This window comes from Amblyraja radiata, chromosome 26 (assembly GCF_010909765.2).
Source record: "Amblyraja radiata isolate CabotCenter1 chromosome 26, sAmbRad1.1.pri, whole genome shotgun sequence".
In the NCBI taxonomy this organism is placed as follows: Eukaryota; Metazoa; Chordata; class Chondrichthyes; order Rajiformes; family Rajidae; genus Amblyraja; species Amblyraja radiata.
In genome coordinates, this window is record NC_045981.1 from 36,129,370 (window position 1) to 36,152,413 (window position 23,044).

Sequence of the window (23,044 nt, forward strand, 5' to 3'; positions counted from 1 at the left end):
CGCTTGACATATTCAGATTATCTCTTTAACTGGATTTCCACCACCCACCAACCGAACCGGAAATAAATTTGAACCTTGAAGTCTTTCTTATAAATCATCAAATATTGCTAAAGAAATATGGTGCGGTATTTGGACAGGTACGTGGATGGCAAAGGTTTGGAGGGTAAGAGCGGGGTAATAGGACAAGATAGTCTGAAGAAGGGTCCTATCCCATTTCAAATTATTGAAACATATAAGATTATTAAGGGTTCAGACAGGCTGGAGGCAGGAAACATGTTCCCGATGTTGGGGGAGTCCAGAACCAGGGGCCACAGTTTAAGAATAATGGGTAAGCCATTTAGAACGGAGACGATGAAACACTTTTTCTCAGAGTCTGTGGAATTCTCTGCCACAGAGGGCGGTGGAGGCAGGTTCTCTGGATGCTTTCAAGAGAGAGTTAGATAGGGCTCTTAAAGATAGCGGAGTCAAGGGATATGGGGAGAAGGCAGGAACGGGGTACCGATTGGGGATGATCAGCCATGATCACATTGAATGGCGGTGCTGGCTCAAGGGGCCGAAAGGCCTACTCCTGCACCTATTGTCTATTGTCACCTATCCATGTTCTCCAGAGATGCTGCCTGACCCACTGAGTTACTCCAGCACTCTGTGAAACGTCACCTATCCATGTTCTCCACAGATGCTGCCTGACCCACTGAGTTACTCCAGCACTGTGTGTCCTTAGATGGGGCATCTTGGTGGGTATGGACGGGTCGGGCTGCATGACTCTGACACGCTGAACATTTTGTCCGTGATCAGTGCGTCTATTCTCATTGTGGAGGTGGTTCCAGAATAGGTGCCTGGTTTTACACAGCGGCATTTTAAACACTGCAACACTGCAAAGGCAATTTCATTTGCGGCATTTAGCTCAGGAAGATGTTTTGCTTCCTTTCTTGAGAGCAAGCTTAACCCAAGGGAGTGGAATGGCAGAGGAGATTAATTATTGAGAGGAGAGGGTTGTGTGCAGCCTGCTGTGATGGTGTTGATCTGAAGCACTGGGCTTCCCTCTGCTGCTCCATCAAAGGTTGCAACTGTTTAACACACCAATGCTCTCATTCAACAAGGCAATTGACGACAACACAGAGCTGCTTGCATGTTAAACCGTTCACAAGTGAAGCCAGATGAATATTAACCACTACATGCTGCACCCTGTCCATGTTAAACCGTGCGTCTGTAAGCCTGTTAAAACTTTAAAATGTCAAATATTATAAATGTTAATTCTCATCTGTACACTTTAAACCAGGCTGCCCAGGCACTGAAGAAGGAGTCCCAGCCCGAAACATCGTTTGTCCACTTCCTCCACAGATGCTGCCTGACCCTCTGAGTTCCTCCAGCACTTTATCCAATTCACACAATTAGGCCAATTCACTGGATGTTTTCAAGAGAGAGTTAGATCCTTTTTACCTTTTACACAGATGATTGTCGTACAGATACACCGAATCAATATATTCTAAAGTACTCAGATAATACAGTTCTATTATCTCTGTTAAGTAACTCAGAGAACCCTGGGCTGCACCAACTCGGCGAGAACAAACTGGTCGAGTGGACTGATAGTAATGCTCTTGAGATTAACACAAAGAAAACAAGAGATTGTATTTGGCTCACCACCGGAGCTCCCGCAACGCGACTTCTCCAGCCCGTGTCGCGGGGTTGGAACGACCCGGAGCGGGGCCGTACATCGCCCGGCGCGGCTTCATGGCCGTGGGATATTACAGCGCCCGCCGGGGGCTCCAACATTGTGACTTTTAGACCGGGAGCGGGGCCGTAAATCGCCCGGCACGGCCTAAAATGGCCGTGGGACTTATCATCGCCCGCCTGGGGCTTGGGCATCGGGAGAGACATGGAGAACAGGGGAGAGAAAATACTTTGCCTTCCATCTCAGTGGGTTCACTGTGATGGATGTTTGTGTGAATTAAATTGTGTGCATGTCTGTAGGAAATTGTCTTTGTTTGTATGGCTGTGGAAACGGAATTTCGTTTGATCCTCACTGAGGTTCAAATGACAATAAATATTGTATTGTACCATCTGACTCTCATAAAGTTTCTCTTGTTATCCATTATGAAAAAATCAAGCGGGTATTTTCATTTATATACTTGGGGGTAACGATAGACCATCAGTTATCATGGAATGACCACATTGATAAGATTTCCAATAAGACAAAGAATCTGGTTTCTCTGCCCACTTAGATCTTTCGGAGCAAGTAGTGATAATGAGTGTTTTACAGTACTGTAACACTACATGGTACAAGTTTGTCTGCTAGTACAAAATCAAAACTGCTCCAACAATTAAAAATCTGCTCAAAGATTGTAGGTCAACCACTTCAGAAATTGTATGAATCATCCTACCATAAAAACGCACTAAGAATGGCCAACAATATTGCTTCTGACCCCAACCACGTTCTGAACAGTGAGTACAATTTGTTAACATCAAACTGGAGATATAGGGTTCCAAAATTTAATAAGGTTAGACTGAAGCACTCTATTGTAACTAAATCCGGCGCTTAATCCCAGATCAAATGCACGCTGATGGGCCTTAAATGTTGTCTTGTTATTGTAATGTTGTGTTGAATGTATGTCATTTTGGGTCCTGGCTTGATGCCTTAATGCATAACTTTTCAAGTCTCTTTTATCTTTTAGGTGATGCTGTAAATGGAGCTGCTGCGATGCAAAACACATTTCAGACATTGTTCTGACAATAAAGTAACCTTGTATCGTATCCGAGGGCTAACGGAACCAATGGATGTGGGGAGAAAGCAGGAACGGGGCACTGATTTTGGATGATCAGTCATGAACATATTGAATGGCGGTGCTGGCTCGAAGGGCTGAATGGCCTACTCCTACTGGTTTCCAGGCCGAGCTGCTCTCCGAGGTACTGCCTGCGGCCACTGAAGAAAGGAACTAATGGTAAATTCTATGATTATCTAAACCTCAGATAAGACACAAAAAGCTGTAGTAACTCAGCTGGACAGGCAGCATCTCTGGAGAGAAGGGGGTGACGTTTCGAGTTGACCTCCATCAGATCGCTCCTCGGCCTCCTTTAGTCCCGGGAAAACAATGCCGGCTTATCCACTCTCCTCACAACTTGTGACGTGCCCTTGCTTCCATTGAGCCTGTTGCACAGAGGTTGAAGCTTGCACTGTGGCTTGTAGCAGTACAGAGGTTGAAGCTTGCACTGTGGCTTGTGGCAACACAGAGGTTGAAGCTTGCACTGTGGCTTGTGGCAACACAGAGGTTGAAGCTTGCACTGTGCTGTGGCTTGTAGCAGCACAGAGGTTGAAGCTTGCACTGTGGCTTGTAGCAGTACAGAGGTTGAAGCTTGCACTGTGGCTTGTAGCAGTACAGAGGTTGAAGCTTGCACTGTGGCTTGTAGCAGTACAGAGGTTGAAGCTTGCACTGTGGCTTGTGGCAACACACAGGTTGAAGCTTGCACTGTGGCTTGTAGCAGTACAGAGGTTGAAGCTTGCACTGTGGCTTGTAGCAGCAGAGGTTGAAGCTTGCACTGTGGCTTGTAGCAACACAGAGAGGTTGAAGCTTGCACTGTGGCTTGTGGCATCACAGAGGTTGAAGCTTGCACTGTGGCTTGTAGCAGTACAGAGGTTGAAGCTTGCACTGTGGCTTGTAGCAGCAGAGGTTGAAGCTTGCACTGTGGCTTGTAGCAGTACAGAGGTTGAAGCTTGCACTGTGGCTTGTGGCAGCACAGAGGTTGAAGCTTGCACTGTGGCTTGTGGCAGCACAGAGGTTGAAGCTTGCACTGTGGCTTGTAGCAGTACAGAGGTTGAAGCTTGCACTGTGGCTTGTAGCAACACAGAGGTTGAAGCTTGCACTGTGGCTTGTGGCAGCACAGAGGTTGAAGCTTGCACTGTGGCTTGTAGCAACACAGAGGTTGAAGCTTGCACTGTGGCTTGTAGCAACACAGAGGTTGAAGCTTGCACTGTGGCTTGTAGCAACACAGAGGTTGAAGCTTGCACTGTGGCTTGTAGCAGCACAGAGGTTGAAGCTTGCACTGTGGCTTGTGGCAACACAGAGGTTGAAGCTTGCACTGTGGCTTGTGGCAACACAGAGGTTGAAGCTTGCACTGTGGCTTGTAGCAGCACAGAGGTTGAAGCTTGCACTGTGGCTTGTGGCAACACACAGAGGGAAATGGGAGTTAAGAGCCTGTCCCACTTTCACGACCTTTTATACTCGTGGACATTTTTCATCATGTTGAAAAAACGCCACGGCCTACTTGATGCCACGAGTACCTATGACTAGCTTCACAACCTACCTACGACCTCGTGCCGACCATGCTGCGACTATCAGTCAAGGGAAAACTCGGCAGAGGTCGTGAAAGTGAGACAGGCCCTTAACACGAATCACATCACGAGTTCCATGCCTGAAGCTGGAATGTGGCTCTTGCAGGGAGAGGTTTCACCCCAGTCACAGAAATAATTACCAGCCGAATCTCCTTAAATTACAATTGGTTCAGGAACCACCAAACGGTTAGCTTTGGGAAATTGATTTTACTGGCCACACAATGTTTTAATTACAAAGGAGATCTCCGTGTGGCTTGCCCTCACCGCTAGTGCTCCTGGGTAAATTGAATGCATGTCCTTAAGTTCCTGCCCCGGGTTTGCAACTACTGCTGATAACTGCCATCCCCAGGGTAAAGCCACCGCGATATTTGACAGATCGTTGGGCCGCGACTGGTGGGTCCAGTAACTGTGGAGGTAACCCGGACAACTCATAGAACCTAACACAGTGCAGGAATATGTTGAATATGATGCCAGGTTGAACTGAAGGTGGGTCACGACCCGAAACGTCACCCATTCCTTCTCTCCAGAGATGCTGCCTGGCCCGCTGAGTTACTCCAGCATTTTAGGTCTATAGCCAGGTTAAATTAATCTCCTCTGCCTGTAGTTTATCCATATCCTTCATAAGCGATAGGAGCAGTATGAGGCCATTCGACCTATCAAGACTACTCCGCCATTCAACCACAGCTGATCTATCTTCATTCTCTGCATATCCATATGCCCATGAAAAAGCCTCTTAAATACTGCAATGATATCTGCTTCCACCACCCCCAGCACATTCCAGGCACCCACTAACCTCAGTGTAAAATCAACTTGGCCCCTTTCACCTTCAACTTATGTTCCCCAGCCTTTGATATTTCCACCCAGGTTCAATAACATTAACTTATAGAAGAGTTAATCTTATAGAAGAGTACAGCATCAGACAGGCCATTCAGCCCACAATGTCCGTACCCAACGTGATGCCATCTCTTATCTGCCTCACATATCCTTAAGGTGAACAGGAAAAGATTTAATAGGAAACCGAGGGGTAACTTTTTCACACAGGTGTATGGAACAAGCTGCCAGAGGAGGTAGTTGGGGCTGGGACTATCCCAACGTTTAAGAAAGTTAGACAGGTACATGGACAGGTTTGGAGGGATATGGACCAAATGCAGGCAGGTGGGACTAATGTAGCTTGGACATGTTGGCTGGTGTGGGCGAGTTGAGCCGAAGGGCCCGTTTCCACGCTGTATCACTCTGTGACTCTTAAACTTATGGTGAGAGGGGAAAAGTTTAAGAAAGAACTGCAGATGCTGGAAAAATCAAAGATAGACAAAAAGCTGGAGAAACTCAGGGGGTGAGGCAGCATCTATGGAGCGAAGTAATGGGTGACGTTTCAGGTCGAGACGTTCCTTCGCTCCATAGATGCTGCCTCACCCGCTGAGTTTGTCCAGCTTTTTGTCTACCCTCTCACCATAAAGCATTGCCCTCTAGTATTTGACATCTCCTCCATCTTGTTATTGCTCGAGATGTGGTGGTCGTGCGGTTTGTGCCTTGTTGCTATTCACAATGGAGAGAAGTATTTGTTGTCAGTGTGATCCAGCCCAGTCCATGGGGCAGCACTGCCATCTGCTGCCACCAGCAAGTATTGCACGGCAAAAAAAGTTCCTTCCCACACAAGTGCGCTCGACACAACCAGACTGAGTCGAGCCTTTGACATAATAAAGAATCCCATGTATTTTGCAGGAATGTAACTAAATGTGTGGCAGCAAACCATAAGAGCTTGGTCAGAGGGTGCGTTTAAGAAGCTTAATAGAATTAGGTTTTTTATTGTCACGTGTACCGAGGTCCAGCGAAACGCTTTGTTTTGCACTAACACGCTATCCAGATCAGATACTATACATAAATACAATAAAGCCAAACTCCAGTCCAACAGGTAGAGCAAAGGGGAAGATACAGAGTGCAGAATATAGTTCTCAGCATTGTAGCGCATCAGTTCCACAGACAAAGTCCAATGTCCGCAATGGGGTAGAGGTGAATCGGACAGTACCCTAGCTTATGGAAGGACCGTTCAGAAGCCTGATAACAGAGGGGAAGAAGCTGTTCCTGAGTCTGGTGGTGCGCGCTTTCAAGCTTCTGTACCTTCTGCCGGACGGGAGCGGGGAGGAGGAGGAGGAATGACCGGGGTGGGACAGGGACAAGTCTTTGATGATGTCGGCTGCTTTCCCGAGGCAGCGTGAAGTGTAGATGGAGTCGATGGTGGGGAGTGTGGTCTGTGTGATGGACTGGGCTACATCTACAATGGTGGGGAGTGTGGTCTGTGTGATGGACTGGGCTACATCTACAATGGTGGGGAGTGTGGTCTGTGTGATGGACAGGGCTACATCTACAATGGTGGGGAGTGTGGTCTGTGTGATGGACTGGGCTACATCTACAATGGTGGGGAGTGTGGTCTGTGTGATGGACTGAGGTATATCTACAACACTGCAATTTTCAGTGTTGGGAAGAGCTGTTCCCAGACCAAGTGGTGATGCAGCCATTATGCTTTCCATGGTGCATCTGCAGGGCATTTTAAGGAGGATTCAGGAGATCTGGACCCAGGCCTCATCTGGCACAGTGATCAGAAGCAAACCAATCACATTGGGAGATGTGTAGAAAGGAACTGCAGATGCTGCTTCAAGCCGAAGATAGACACAAAATGCTGGAGTAACTCAGTGAGACAGGCAGCATGTCTGGAGAGACGGAATGGGTGATGTTTCGGGTTGAGACCCTTCTTCAGACTGATGCTAGGTCTGTATAGATCCAGTGAAGGTGGATTCAGGTGAGGGGGTGATTGTCACTTACTCCACCCATCTGACAAAGGACATGGGTGAAAAGGAGACACAAGGGTGTTAGATAAGGAGGAAAACATGGAGTGAATTGTGAAGCATGAGGGAAGGATATGGGTGGAATAAGGTGGAATGGGGAGGGGAAAGGGAATTGGGAGAAGGGGATTGAAGGGATGAATGTGGGAAGGAGGGGAAGGGGCAGGGTGATGGGGGAGGAATGGGTGGGTGGGAAAGAGAGGGGTTATTAGTTGAAATCGTGAGCGGTCATTGTTCACTGGGCTGCTGCCAGCTGATGTCAAATAGAAACTGCTGGGGCTAATAGTAAGATTAAACGAGAACTTACCAGTTTGAAGTTTGATCTTGATTTTATGAGGAGTTACGATGAGCGATTACGTGAAGAAGGGCCGTCCGTCTGCGTGCGCGTCAATCTTCAAAGCAACGGTGTTAAATCACAGATAAAAAAGAAGACCTGAGAATAGTAAGATTGTGAAAAACTTGAACTTCCATATGACCTTGATAATATGAGGGTGGGAGCGGTGGGCACGTAATCGTTCATCGTAACTCCTCATAAAATCAAGATCAAACTTCAAACTGGTAAGTTCTCGTTTAATCTTACTATTTTACTTCGGAGTCACGTGAGTGACTACGTGAAGATTTCAAAGCTCTGTGATTTTACGCCGGTTACGAATCCAAGCGTCACACACTGAATGGATTGACCATGGATGCGTGTAATCATTAAAGCATTCAGACATTACGTAGTTAAGTAAAGAAACTGATGCTTTAAATGAAAGAAAAGTTTTTTAAAAAGTTACCCCTCCCAACCTTGGGGGGAAACTAAGGGACAGAACTTAAAATGGTACGTGCAAACACCCCCAGTCCAGTTATGGGTTTGTTATAAACCCCGGTGGACCGTTATTTCATTCGTCCATCCTGCAGCCATTAGGATGTCGTTAAGGGGCACGTCCATAGCTCTTGCTGCCGACGTAGATGCAGCCCTAGTGGAGTGAGATTTAACGATATAAATGTTCACTCCTGCTACCGCCATTACCTCCTTTGACCATCTGGAGATGATTTGAGTTGATACCTTCTGGTGTGGTTTTTTATGGCTGATGAGGACCGATTGTTCTGAGCCTCTGAGGTTCTCCGTAACTCTCAGATAGTGGTGTTAGTACGTTACCACACACAACCGTTGGTCCTCTGGATATGCCAAGAACTGGATCTCCATCCCTGGCATGCTCTGTTTTATCAGGTTCCTGATTAGGAATGTTATGTTGTTCATATTGGTGGTCATGTAGTCCAACTGTAACTTTTGCAGTGTCTGGACTCTTTGTCAGCATACCACCTTCAGGGTTAGTTATAGGCGGTCCCCACTGTCAAAGTAGGGTAAGTACCACGCTCACATCCCATGTGTCCGTGTAGCTTGGCCTTGGAGGTATTAAGTTGTAAATTCCCTTCATGAATTTTGTTGTAAAGGGGTGCGTTCCTATCGACCTGTGCCCTGCTTCCAGCATCAGATAGGAGGAGAGTGCGCCTCTGGCACTATAGATTGCACTATAACTTTGTTTATAGTTATGATACAGAGTTGATAGGAACTCCAAGACATCCGTTATCCGAAATGTGTTGTATTTGTTCGGACAGTCCTATGCCTTGACATGGCCTCCTCAGAATCTGCAGACCAACAAGTTAATACGTTCATGCAGTGGATGATTGCTCCCTGTAACTGGGTTCACTAGGAGGTCCCTGCTCTTGGGTACAGCCATAACTGGCTGGACTATAATTACCAAATGTTTTGGGAACCAGGCTTGAGTAGGCCAATCTGGCACTACCAATATGCCTGTGGCTTATTCTTGCTTGATTTTGGTCAAGCATCGGTTTGTGAGACAAATTGGCGGAAAGCATGCATAAACAATCCTCCCCAATTGAGGGAGAAAGCATCCACTGCCTTAGCTCCTGGATCCAGCTCGCAGGACACATATCTGGGTAACTGATGGTTTGGTCTAGATGCAAACAGATCAATATCTGGTATGCCAAATCGTGTAGTTATTTCGTTAAATACTGTCTGATTCAACATCCATTCTGTGTTGTTATTAAACATTCGTGATCCAGCATCTGTCACCGTGTTATATCTACCTCGTAGATTTCCCAAATATTCCTCTCGATACACCAATGCCAAATGAGGTTCGACAATCTGTCGTAAGATACAGATTTTACACCACCCTTGTGATTGATATATGCCACCGCAGTGGTGTTATCAATCTGAATTTGAACAAGCACAGGTTGCATGTTGCTACAGAAAACCTTGAGTCCATATTGTGCCCCCAACAATTCTGGGTAATTGATTCCATGTGTTGGGGAATTAGACTCCTGCTCATTCCATCTGCCCCCACAGCTCTAGACTGTGTTTGTGGCTCCCCATCCTTAGCCGCTAGCATTGGACTGAACCACCGATGGCTTTCGAGCAAAATTTCCCTTGAGCTGTCTCTCATTCGTTATCCACCATAGTTTATCAACAATGGCCTCTGCTGGTAATCCATAGTTTAGCCAATTTGGCCTGCATGTAATCTGAGTGTTCGTTCCTTTGCTCGCAGTAAATTCTGGTAATGCAAAGGCCCGTGACGTACTGCTGGAAATGCAGGTACTATTTGCCAATTACACTCGCTGTTTGCCTGATAGATGGCTAGTATTTGACTATCAGGTCATAGCAGGCTTACTTAAATCTTGTTGTTTGCCCCTAGGCAAAGTCACCAACATATTTACTGTTTTTAATAGTAAATCCTAGGTAATCAATTACCCTTGTAGGTGTCAATTTTGATTTAACTGGATGGATGAGGTAACCAATTCTATCAAACAGGGTTTTGGTTTGGTTTGACTGATGCTTCTGCCAATTCTTGGTGACTCCAAATTGAAAATGTCCGCCAAATATGCCATTACTATGTGGTTTTGAGACCTTTGTAGTCCCAGAATTGGTTTCCGTAGTTTAGTCAATAGTCTAGGAGCTGCTGTCAACCCATTTGGCAGAGCCATGCCATCCAGTTAAACTTCAAATATCTCCTGTTCTTAGTGATTAGACACCGAATAGTATGCATCTTTGAGGTTGATGCATGCCATGTGACCATTTTATAGGAAGCTCCTATAAAAGTTGTTAGACCATAACAAAATTTTACTGTTCTGAAAGTCTATACTGCACAAATGAGTTAAACCTGGATGAAGTGACATCCTCCATCTGTCACCTGTCCTGGAAGGCAATCCTGCCCATAATACTGGGCCTGCCTCGAAGACAACTCCGCCGAGTTCCAAGTCTGCTTGGAACCTATGTATGTTGTGCAGTAAAATAATCACATGTTGTTATCTGTTTTTTAAAACCAGATCTGAAATTCATGTTATTGTCATTTTGAACAAAAACACAAGAGTAAAATGACCAACATGTAACTGGTCCACAATCCCTTGTTTCGGTAAACCCAGACCCACCTACCCCCATGGCTACCGGTGGTCTTGTGGTAAGCCCAAAGGCCCCTGATGCGGGTTCCTTTTCTCTCCTTGATTGGGAGTAGGACTGGTAGGGAGTGTGGATTCCATGTTTCTCCTGACCTCTGCTTGGGTCTTGGTCTGAAAACCTTATCATACTGAGCTTGCCTTGTAAGACAATTCTGGCCATAATTCTGAGTCTGCCTTGAAAGACGACTCTGATCATATTTCCGTGCCCAGCTTTCAAGCTACCACCGGCTTCAGTGAACTGCTTATCCCCTATGGAGGTGTGGGGTGTGTTTGTCGCCTACTGATGAAGTTTGCTTGTCGTTGTACCTTGATTGGTCCGACAGTTTTTGCTTCCTTCTTCTGGTCTTACCTGAAGAGAGGATTCGGCGGCTGGTTTCTCCAAAGTCACCCTGATAGCGCTGTTCCCTTGCCGGCATTTGTGCGAATATTCTGCCAACTGCTGGCTCTTGAGGCCATATGCATGTGCTTCAGTATGTTCATACTTTAAATTCGAGATCAGTTACCTACTGATCACTCACACTCCCCTCCACTGAGAGTGAGATTTGTAGGCAGCCCTGAAAACAGGTGCTGCCGCAGGCCCCTGAGGATACCTGCGCTGACATGGCCCCTCCAGCGGACCTAAATGAGATTCTTGCTTTGGGTCAGACTGAAACCCGCTCCTCTCCCCAGAGCAGGAGACATTTGTGCAGCCCTGAAACAGGTGCCGCTGCCTGCGGGTTCTCCATAATTCCCGGGCTGATAACTCCCTCCTTTGGAGTATATCATTGTGGAGCACCTCTCCATCAGGTGCTCCATGTGGGTTTTGAACGTTTAAACACGTTACCCATGAAGGAGGTTACCCTCTCCATCCGGGATCCTCCTGGCCTACCCTCCAATTGGGTTTGCCTAGGTACTCCTGGCCCATTTTGTCTTCCCCATGTGTGAGGCTGCTGGAACGGCCTGCTGTAGAGGCCCGTACTGATACTGCTCCCTCCTTCGGAGCAGATCATTGTTGGAGCAACTTCTCCATAAGTTGCTCCATGTGGGAGAGTCGTCCTCAGACGCTCTCCGTTGAGGGAGGGTATCCCTCTTCCCCGGACTCATCTGAGTCAACGGGTGTCAGACTTGCGGGTGGTTTTTACGTCCCGCAGGACCACCACGGAGCTCCTCCTCCTGCACCAAGTCTTTCCTGCCAGTTCTGCCGGCGGTAATGTCGGGAACAAGACCGTCGCCCGCTACTGGGAATGCTGCGGTCTTCGGCAGCCGACTTCCCCGCGGATCGTCTCCTCGACATCTGGGCTCTGAAACTACAAAAAGCTTCAAGTCCGAGAAAACGCAGGTAAGTAGTTCAACTTTCCTTACCTGCCGATCCTGACGGCTGGGAGGACAGTGCCTCTCCAGTCCGTCATGCGCGTTGCGTTCAGACGTAATGACGCGCACGCAGACGGACGGCCCTTCTTCACGTAGTCACTCACGTGACTCCGAAGTAAAATCACTCATTTCAGTCCACACGTACTTCGTTAGTCAGAGGGTGGTGAACCTGTGGAATTCTTTGCCACAGACGGCTGTGGAGGCCAAGTAAGTGGGTATTTTTAAAGCGGAGATTGATGGATTCTTGATTAGTACGGGTGACAAAGGTTATGAGGAGAAAGAAATGAGAAGGTTTTGAGCAGAAGTTATAGGAAAGATATTTAGGGTTCCGAAAAGATTTACGAGGTTGTTGCCAGGACTAGAGGGTGTGAGCTATAGGGAGAGGTTGCGTAGGCTGGGTCTCTATTCCATGGAGCGTAGGAAGATTTTGTATACCTTTTATAGGGGTATACAAAATCATGAGAGGAATAGATCAGGTAGACGCACAGATCAGGTAGACGATCAGAGGACATAGGTTCAAGGTGAAGGGGAAAAGATTTAATAGAAATCTGAGGGGTAACCTTTTCACACAGAGGGTGGTGGGTGTATGGAACAAGCTGCCAGAGGAGGTAGTTGAGGCTGGGACTATCCCATTGTTTAAGAAACAGTTGGACAGGTACATGGATTGGACAGGTTTGGAGGGATATGGACCAAGCGCAGGCAAGTGGGACTAGTGTAGCTGGGACATGTTGGCCGGTGTGGGTGAGTTGGGCTGAAGGGCCTGTTTCCACACTGTATCACTCTATAGCGCTGGAGTGTAAGCTACCCACGCACATGCTGTTCCTCCAGTTGGCGAGTAGAATGGGAACGTAGAAAAATAGGTGCAGGAGTAGGCCATTCGGCCCTTCGAGCCAGCACCTATTCTTCAGTACCCCGTTCCTGCTTTCTCCCCATTATCTCTTGATTCCTTTAGCCCTAAGAGCTAAATCTAACCTCCAATTCCACTCTTCCATCAAGATAAGCTGTGTGAAAAATCTCCTCAGTCCAGGGCGCAGATCAGAGGGGTACATGCGGTCTTTACTCAGCGACCTTGCTTGCGGTAGATGCTCAACAAGGGGCATTACATACAGTCACGGGGGCTGAGAGAAGGCACCACCATCCTTATGGCAAGATGGCGGATGTGCGAGAGTGGGCGCCGTCTGTGTATGGCAGCCTGCCCGCAGTCCGTCTCTTCACCTTTTTTTAATTTTAAGTCCTGTCCAAAATGTTAGTGGAGGTCTTTTATGTGGTGGGTGGGGGTGGGGAAGAGGGAAACTTTAATTCTTAGTCCCCTACCTGGTCGGAGAGGCAACACCCCTCCGAGCTGCTTCTTCGCCCCGTCCTCGCGGCCTACCATCGAGAATGGAGCGGTGTTTCCTGTCGGGACCGGCCGGGACTACAGCTTCGGCGGCGGCGCAGCGCAAGGACACCATCACGGAGCGGAGCCACGGAGCGGGCGATGCCTTGCCGGGTCGCCGTGCGGTAAGCTCCGGAGCGCTGTGGCCGTCGATCCAAACATCGCGGAGCTTTGGCTGCGGGCGTCCGGCCACGGGCGGCGCTGGATTTGAGTGCCGCGGAGCCAGGGATCGAGTTCGCCGGGGTCGGAGCTCCAACCGGCGCCAGAGCCCCAACCAGCGCGGCCTGAAGTCTACGAGTGCCCCGGTCTCCGGGGAGGAGGCAGCCGCTCCAGACTTTCCAAGCCGCTTGAGGAATTGTTTCACCCGACGCCAGTGCTCCATCTTCACGGCAAGAGGGCCCTGAAATCATCGGACTGGCTGCAAGGCCACAAATGGGCCCCGACCTCGGGTGTTTCAGAGGAAGAGGACTTAACTTTCTGCTGCCTTTCCCCACAGTGGACATTTTTGATTCTGTTGTGGGGGGATGTTTGTGTTGAACTCTATAATGTGTTGTGTCCATTTTCTTTCTTTATTTATTTTTAACCTTTTTCTATGGTTTGTATGTAAATTTATTATTTAATTTATGTAAAGCACTTTGGTGTCAATGCAAGTTGACTTAAAATGTGCTATATAAATAAAGCAATAATAATAATAATGGCTGAGCTGTGTATGGAACCCAAACTTCACGGGCTAACAACAGGTTTATTTATTAAACAGAAAGCTCCACGATGGGAGAAAGCACAGTCAGACATTTCACAGAAACAACCACCTTGCTCCTTGTGCCTGGAGGACTGAAGCCATGTGGGACAGGACTTAACTTCAGGCTGCCACGGTGAACCAAGCCCAACCAGCCGACAGCTGCAGAATGAAAGTCAGAAGGAGGAAAGTTAGCGAGGAAGCTCTCAGCAAGCACAAGTACAACTTTCAATGGGAAAACTGAGCAGTGGGACTGAGCAGTGGGCTGAGCAAACCGTGGCTACAGGATTATCACAGCACAGCCATTCAGCCCACTGAGCTCATGCCAGCCCATTATCCTTGTGAATTATTCTCCCTCAAACATCTACCCAATCCAACCTTGTAAATGTGTAGGAAGGAACTGCAGCTGCTGGTTTAAACTGAAGATAGACACAAAAAGCTGGAGTAACTCAGCGGGACAGGCAGCATCTCTGGAGAGAAGGAATGGGTGACGTTTCGGGTTGAGACCCTCCTTCAGACTAGTTAGGGATAAGGGAAATGAGAGATATAGACGATGAAGTAGAGAGATAAAGAACAATGAATAAAAGATATGCAAAAAGTTAATGATGATAAAGGAAACAGGCCATTGTTAGCTGTTTGTTGGGTGAAAACGAGAAACTGGTGCAACTTGGGTGGGGGAGGGATGGAGAGAGGGAATGCCGGGGTTACTTGAAGTTAGAGAAATCAATATTCATACCACTGGGCTGTAAGCTGCCCAAGTGAAATATGAAGGTACACAAAAGTGCTGGAGAAACTCAGCGGGTGCCACAGCATCTATGGAGCGAAGGAAATAGGTGACGTTTCGGGCCGAAACCCTTCTTCAGACTGATAGGGGGTGGGGGGGGAAAAGGAAGGAAAAAGGGAGGAGGAGGAGCCCGAGGGCGGGGGGGATGGGAGGAGACAGCAAGGGCTAGCAAAATTGGGAGAATTCAATGTTCATGCAAGCCGGACGCAAGCAACCCAGGCGGAATATGAGGTGCTGTTCCTCCAATTTCCGGTGTTGCTCACTCTGGCAATGGAGGAGACCCAGGACAGAGAGGTCGGATTGGGAATGGGAGGGGGAGTTGAAGTGCTGAGCCACCGGGAGTTCAGGTAGGTTATTGCGGACAGAGCGGAGGTGTTCGGTGAAACGATCGCCCAGCCTCCGCTTAGTCTCACCGATGTAAATTAGTTGACATCTAGAGCAGCCGATGCAGTAGATGAGGTTGGAGGAGATACAGGTGAACCTTTGTCGCACCTGGAACGACTGCTTGGGTCCTTGAATGGAGTCGAGGGGGGAGGTGAAGGGACAGGTGTTGCATTTCTTGCGGTTGCAACGGAAAGTGCCCGGGGAGGGGGTGGTACGGGAGGGAAGGGAAGAATTGACATGGGAGTCGCGGAGGGAGCGGTCTTTGCGGAAGGCAGACATGGGGGGAGATGGGAAGATGTGGCGAGTGGTGGGGTCACGTTGGAGGTGGCGGAAATGGCAGAGGATTATTTGTTGTATTTGCCGGCTGGTGGGGTGAAAGGTGAGGACTAGGGGGACTCTGCCCTTGTTGCGAGTGCGGGGATGGGGAGAGAGAGCAGTGTTGCGGGGTATGGAAGAGACCCTGGTGCGAGCCTCATCTATGGTGGAGGAGGGGAATCCCCGTTCCCTGAAGAGCGAGGACATTTCCGATGCCCTGGTGTGGAACGTCTCATCCTGGGAACAGATGCGGCGTAGGCGGAGGAATTGGGAGTAGGGGATGGAGTCTTTACAGGGTGGGAAGACGTGTAGTCCAGATAGCCATGTGAGTCAGTGGGTTTGTACGTAGATGAGGTTGGAGGAGATACAGGTGAACCTTTGTCGCACCTGTAACAAGTGAAATATGAGATGCTGTTCCTCCAATTTGTGTTTAGCCTCACTCTGACAATGGAGGAGACCCAGGACAGAAAGGTCAGTGTGGGAAGGGGAATTAAAGTGTAAGCAATTGTTTTAATTGATTCTGCAACAGAACTATCACAACAGGAGTGGTGGCCATTCAGCCCATTGAGTTCATGCCAGCCCATTATCCTTGTGAATTGTCCAGTCCCATCCAAGGACTGGATAGCTTCCAACGACCCTGCAAGACAGCGAGCTATAGACAGCTGCTCAGTCAATGCGTTTTCTGCAGCAGACAGGAGTGGGGGAAATGCATGAGGCGGGGGAAACCCCAGCATGCCTGGTTGGAGATAGCAGAGAAATAAAGTGAGCAAGTCACTGCATCTCTGTCGGGTTATTGCCAGCAAGGCCATCGTGCACCTTGTCCGCGTACCCTGCGTCTTATTGTCAGGCTCATTGGACATTAGCACCGACAGCCCAGTGCCCCCACCCCCCCTCCCAGGAAACACTCACCGAGCCCCCCCTCAACAGAAACACACTGAGCCCCCACCCTAAACACACCACCCCCCCTCCCTGGAAACACTCACCGAGCCCCCCCTCAACAGAAACACACTGAGCCCCCACCCTAAACACACCACCCCCCCTCCCTGGAAACACTCACCGAGCCCCCCCTCAACAGAAACACACTGAGCCCCCACCCTAAACACACCAACCCACCCTCCCTGGAAACACACACCAACCCCCAAACAGAAACACACTGAGCCTCCACCCCAGAAACACCCCTCCCAACAGACACAGACACCACCCCCCCCCCCCCCCCACATCAGAAACACACACCGAGTTACTCCAGCACTGTGTCTCTTGCACCTGCAGTTCCTTATTCCCTCCAGAGATGCCACCCGACTGGTTGAGTTACTCCAAGACTTTGTGTCTCATCCTTTCCCCCCCGCCCCACCCCCCCACCCCCTTACTCCACAGTGGGAACAGAAACGGGTTGACTCACTCTGGCTGTCGGTCAGAAGTCGTTGTAGTGCTTCACCCTGGAAGTAAGACATACATTTATTTAACCCGAGCACCGGCAACATTCTGGGGTTTGTGGAGTTTGACGGATCGTGAGTGTGATTGCAGGGTTTGGTTTGCCCCCTCACCCCAGGGTTGGTCGCAGGAACGGCTGAGCGATAGACAGCCTGATGGGTCGGGTCGGACGGCCGCTGGGCTGGGCTCCGGCTGCCCAGACCCAGGGTCAGGACGAGGAACCAGGAGATGATCAGTGACAGCACGGGTTGGGTGACAGGGTTGGGAAAGGAGCGTTGTCTCACTGCAGCGACGCCATCGAAGCCCAGAGATGTTGCTGTGGAGTGTTCCTGAGCCTGCTGCACCTCCACCTTGCAGTCTCACCTCCCTCCAGTACAAACCACCCTCCTTGCAGATAATGTTTAAGAAGGAACTGCAGATGCTGGAAAAATTGAAGGTAGATCATAAATGCTGGAGAAACTCAGCAGATGAGGCAGCATCTATGGAGCGAAGGAATAGGCGACGTTTCACGTCGAGACCCAGAAGGGTCTCAACCCGAAACGTCACCTATTCCTTCGCTCCATAGATGCTGCCTCACCCGCTGAGTTTCTCCAGCATTTTTGATCTACCTTTCTTGCAGACAATAATCGCCTTCAATTCACACAGAGGGCCAGTGCCAAGTTTGGAATACACGTTCGGGCAGCATAACGGTGCAGCGGGTAGAGCTGCTACCTCACAGCACTAGTGACCCCCCAGTTCAACCCTGACCTCAGGTGCAGTCTGTGTGGAGTTTGCACGTTCTCCCTGTGACCGCATGGGTTTCCTCCCACACATCCCAAAGACATGTGGGTTTGTAGGTTAATTAGCTTCTGTAAATTACCCAGTGTGTGTCAGGAGCACAGGGGCAGACGAGAACGTGGGAGAAAAAGAACTAGTGTGAAATGGTGATCGTAGGTTGGTGTGGGCTTGGTGGGCTGAAGGGCCAGTTTCCATGCTGTCTATCTCTAAACTACACTGAACTATACTGGGACAGTGCAGCAGCTGTGTGCATTATCTGTCCAGCCCAATCTACCAGGCTCTTCCCCCAGTGGAAGCGATGCTGGGTCAGGCAGCGGGCAGGTCCCAGACCCTGTGTGTTGGGCAGCGTGGATGATCCAGCGCTGGATCATTGTGATCTATGGCATGGGATGCCCTGAGATCAGGCAGCAGGCAGGAATAGAAGTAAAGAGGACTACTGGCCAAAACTAACACTCCACGACTGGCTCTGCTGCCTTGACCGTCGGCCAGGCGTGGAGCGCAGGTGGGGTCAGGTGTGAAGCGCAGGTGAGGGTCGGGTGTGAAGCGTAGGTGAGGGTCGGGTGTGAAGCGCAGGTGAGGGTCGGGTGTGAAGCGCAGGTGGGGTCAGGTGTGAAGCACACGGGTGATTCAGGTGAACCGTGTCCCGGGGAGCCAGGTGGAGCGGGCTCCATTGCGGCCAGCGAGTCACACACCTGTACAACAGGGCTCGGCCATTGTTACTGGCAATGGAGAAGAAGCCGCTCCTGGGGGAGAAGTCCATCGCCTGGGCCTGGTAAATGGTCCTGCGCCGGAATATCGGGAAGTTCGAGAACGCCGTGAAAGACGGGATGTGGATCTGCAAGAAACAGAAGAGTACCAGACTACTCATAAACACGGTAGAGACAAGAGAGGTGCTGGAACCTTGCGCCAAGCACCAAGCGCTGGAGGAACTCAGCGGCTCAGGCAGCATCTGTGTGGTGGTAACAATCACATTCACATCCACATTCTAATTTCCCTCCTTCTGACGAAAGGTCCTGACCCGAACCATTGCCTGTCCACTCCCCTCCACAGTTCCGCAGAGTTCCTCCAGCACTTTGTAATATACCTGTTCTGCTCTCATTAGAGAAGCCTTCTCCAACTGGTTAGTTATTGAGCGCCTCATACTGATCTGACTGAATAAAACAAGACTCCAGTCCCTGCTCGGCCTCTGAGGGCAGCACTGAGGACCAGGGTCGGCCAAGCACAGTGGCGCAGCGAGTAGTGCCACTGCCACACAGCACCAGAGACCCAGTCGGTTGCTGTTGGTGTGGAGTTTGTACGTTCTCCCTGTGACCGTTTCTTCAGTGCTCCAGTTTCCTCCCACAACCCAAAGACGTGCAGGTTTGCAGGTTAACAGTTTTTTTGTGAATTGCCCCTCGTGCAGGGGTCGGCAACCTACATCCCACGGGCCGAATGTGGCCCGTAACCCAAAATCATCCGGCCCGCAGACTACCATCATCTCCGGTACCTCCCGGGCCAGAGGCCACGACGACACAAGGAGGCCTGCGCTGGCGGCCACAATGGCGGAGCCGCCGAGCAGCGCCATGCGCCGAGCTCTGGCTGTACCGCATCCTGCGCAAAGCCACCGGCACGGCTGCACATCTTCTGTGTCTGGGCTTCACTGTCGGGATCGGGGTTGTCAATAGGCCGGGGACGAGTGAGTGTTAGTTATTGAGCCACCGCCTTCAGGACAGAGCCAAGGCAATGGTCCGTAGGTTCGCCATGTTGGTGAGCGCCCGTAACTAGGGGCCAGTGCTCCGAGTGGCGGCCTCGAATGGGCGGGATCTATGCGAACAAGTGATTTGATGCCTGCCATCCGGGTTGGGATCATGTGTACACCTGATAGATGTGGCCCGCCACCAGCTCAGACATGCGTCCCGGCCCCTAGTGTGTAGGGAGTGGATGAGAAAGTGGAATAACACAGAACTAGTGTGAACTGTGATCACTGATCCATGAGAGTGTTTCCATGCTGCAAACTCTTTGACTCAAACAGAAGACTTTGGGATGGACGAGAGGCAAGAACTCTGTTACCTGCCGTACATGGACTCCAAGGCAAGATACAGACTCCAGCAGTCAGATCAATGGCATTTGAAGCAGCAAACTCTTGTAACATATAAACCCCCCCATCAGCTGCAGCATTGTTAGCGGTCTACCTCAGCACCATGGAGCATCACACTGTCTCAGTAACAAAACAGGCCACTCAGCCCAAAGGCCCCCATGCTAGCACGTCCTCTACCCGAGTCTCAAGTCTCACCCACCGCCACTCATCCAGCTTTCTTTGCACAATGTCCCATTGTGCCCCTAACCTACTCCTGAGAAGCTGCACATTGCTCACGGCCCTCACTGTCATTGCCGGCGGAAGAGTGTATCGAGTATCTCCAAAGAACAAACCACCAACACTGCCCAGAATCACCACTCACCAGTTTGACTGCATCATCCATGGATTTTGAAGCAATGGCCAAGATCTCGGTGGTGGGGTTAAAGGAGACTGACGATATTGCAGTAACCAAGTTCATGATGGCCTTGATTGGTTTTGGGGTAGTTTCCACCAAGCAGCTGTCTTGTGAGTAAACATTGACAACTCCAGAACTGGACCTGCCAAGCCAAGCACGAAGAATACAGTTATATAGTAGAGTGAGGAAGAGTCATCTTCCCCGAACAGTGGGATACATAAAGTCGCAGGCACCAAGATAGACACAAAATGCTGGAGTCTGAAGAAGGGTTTTGGCCCGAGACGTTGCCTATTTCCTTCGCTCCATAGATGCTGCTGCACCCGCTGAGTTTCTCCAGCACTTTTGTCTGCCCACAAAATGCTGGAGTAACTCAGCGAGAGAGAAGGAATGGCTTCTCTCCACAGATGCTGCCTGCCCCGCTGAGATACTCCAGCATTGTGTGTCTATCTTCAGTGTAAACCAGCATCTGCAGCTCTTTCCTACACGAGGTAGCAAGCACAATACCTTGAAGCACTTTTACACAATAGTAGATTACTTTAAACGCAGTGACCACTGACATTGGCCAAATTTACAGCGGGCAAGAATCTACAACGGAGACACAAGGAAGCGCAGGCGCTGGAATCTTGAGCAAAACACAAAGTGCTGGAGGAACTCAGTGGGTCACGCAGCATCTGTGGAGTCTGAATAAGGGTTCCGATCCAAAACGTTAGCTAGCCATTCCCTAGATGGATGCCGCCTGAGCCGCTGAGCAACTCCAACACTTTGTTTGAGGCCCATTTAAAAAGTACAGATGGAAGAGCAGCAACAGTCCCGGGGATCCCTGGAGAGGAGCTCCAACCGCCGGCCCTGCAGTCTGCGGTGCTTCTGGCTGCGGCGCGGCGGGAACTTTAAATCTCCGGCCTGCGACCAACCTGAAGCCGCGGTCTCCGGTGGGGAAGCACAGATTCAGGACTTTACCTTGTCGGAACATCTGGGCGCCCGCAGCGGCGGCTGGGGTGGGTTGAGGTCCCGACCACGGGGGAAAATGGAGGAGGACTGGCCAAATGTTGTGCCTTCCACCACAGTGATGAATGCTGTGGTGGATGTTTGTGTTAAACTTTTTATTGTGTTTTTGTGTGTTCTTTATCATTGTACCGCTGCTGGCAAATTCATTTCACTTGCACTTTATGTGCAATGTGACGAATAAAACTGGTATTGATTGATTGATATTGCAGTTTCCAGGCTGAATAGGCAATGTAAAATCAGAGATTGTAGAGTGAGGAAGTAAGGCCACGAGAGGAAGCCTCCCTGCACTTCTAATGACTGTTCCTATATAATCCTCTCACAGGTAACGCTGCTCACCAAACTGAAAGCAATAACTATAGTTTAATGGAACCACCAGAGATTAAAGAAGGATTACTGGCCTATTTTTCTAATCCTCTCAAAGCAGCTTAGAATTACATTTGTTGAGTAGTCTTGGGCTGTCCAGGGTTCACAACCAGGAGAATCCCAACTCTCAAAAAGAAAATGTAATTCAGAGCCAGGATCCAGACACGGTACGGCAATTCTTTTCTGGTAAATTGAAAATGAAACTGGAAAGGGTTCATTGACCAAGCTGCCGGAGGTGGTGGTTTGTCCTTTGTGACTCAGCAAGGAACTGCACAGTCCACCATGTAGATCTGCAGGATCAGCCCCCTCATTGTCTCTGCCTCACCCGCGATACTGAGACTCAGGGGCAGGACTGTGCCTGCTGTCCCCAACCCCACCCTAACACCTACAGAAGACGGGGGGGGGGGGGGGCAGGCAGAGACAAGGGGGCGGGAAATGCCACCGCAGCCACCACACTGGACAACACAGCAGGTGGAGCCACTGCCTCACAGCGCCAGAGACCCGGGTTCCATCCTGACCTCAGTTGCTGTCTGTGTGGAGTTTGCACATATAAGATTGTTAAGGGTTTGGACACACCAGAGGCAGGAAACATGTTCCCGATGTTGGGGGAGTCCAGAACCAGGGGCCACAGTTTAAGAATAAGGAGTAAGCCATTTAGAACGGAGACGAGGAAACACTTTCTCTCACAGAGAGTGGTGAGTCTGTGGAATTCTCTGCCTCAGAGGGCTGTGGAGGCAGGTTCTCTGGATGCTTTCAAGAGAGAGCTAGATAGGGCTCTTAAAAATAGCGGAGTCAGGGGATATGGGGAGAAGGCAGGAACGGGGTACTGATTGGGGATGATCAGCCATGATCACATTGAATGGCGGTGCTGGCTGGAAGGGCCGAATGGCCTACTCCTGCACCTATTGTCTATTCTTCCTGTGACCCCGTGGGTTTTCTCCGGGTGCTCAGGTTGCCATCACAAAGACGTGCGGGTTTGCAGGTTAATCGGCCCTCTGTAAATTGCCCCCTAGTGGATGAGGGACAGAACTAGTGTGCGCGGGTGATCGCTGGTCGGCACGGACTCGGTGGGCCTGCTCCCTGCTGTGTCTCTGAACTAAACCAAACTAAACAGTCACCCTCAGGCTCACCCCGCTGGCACCGTGAGCAGGAGGGAGCGCGCACTCCTAGCTGCTTGACCGGTTCACCTACCCGCAGGCAACGTACTGCCCGTTGTGAGAGACTGCGATGCACGTTCCCCTCAGGCAGCCTTCATCGGTGAACCTGTTCACGCACCTCCTGCTCTTCACGTCCCACACGTAAACCTCCCCGTCATCTGGAACATTCAGCAGACAAACAACAACCAGAGTTAGCCGCAGCATTGTGCGCCCGTCTCCCCACGTGTGACCCCCAGCCAGCACCGTGTGACCCCCACGTGCAACCGCCGG

General features: G+C 50.0%; 1 protein-coding gene across 2 annotated transcripts in view; it reads right to left on the reverse strand.

Annotated features, from left to right (window-relative positions):
• Positions 1-2,316: 2,316 nt before the first annotated feature.
• The window catches only part of utp18 (UTP18 small subunit processome component), a 36,320-nt gene continuing 15,592 nt past the window's right edge, over positions 2,317-23,044 (reverse strand). The window contains exons 11-16 of one of the 2 annotated variants that reach the window (XR_004415873.1): positions 22,809-22,932; positions 20,217-20,391; positions 18,471-18,613; positions 16,970-17,006; positions 14,090-14,249; positions 2,317-2,329 (exon numbers count right to left, since the gene is read on the reverse strand). Coding sequence is in view for 1 of the 2 variants with exons in the window: in XM_033044695.1 (XP_032900586.1) it covers positions 16,982-17,006; positions 18,471-18,613; positions 20,217-20,391; positions 22,809-22,932 (467 nt within the window). In the remaining variant the exon portion in view is untranslated. Of the gene's footprint in view, positions 2,330-14,073; positions 14,250-16,969; positions 17,007-18,470; positions 18,614-20,216; positions 20,392-22,808; positions 22,933-23,044 lie in introns of those variants that run through there. The other variant, XM_033044695.1, reaches the window with a different exon arrangement.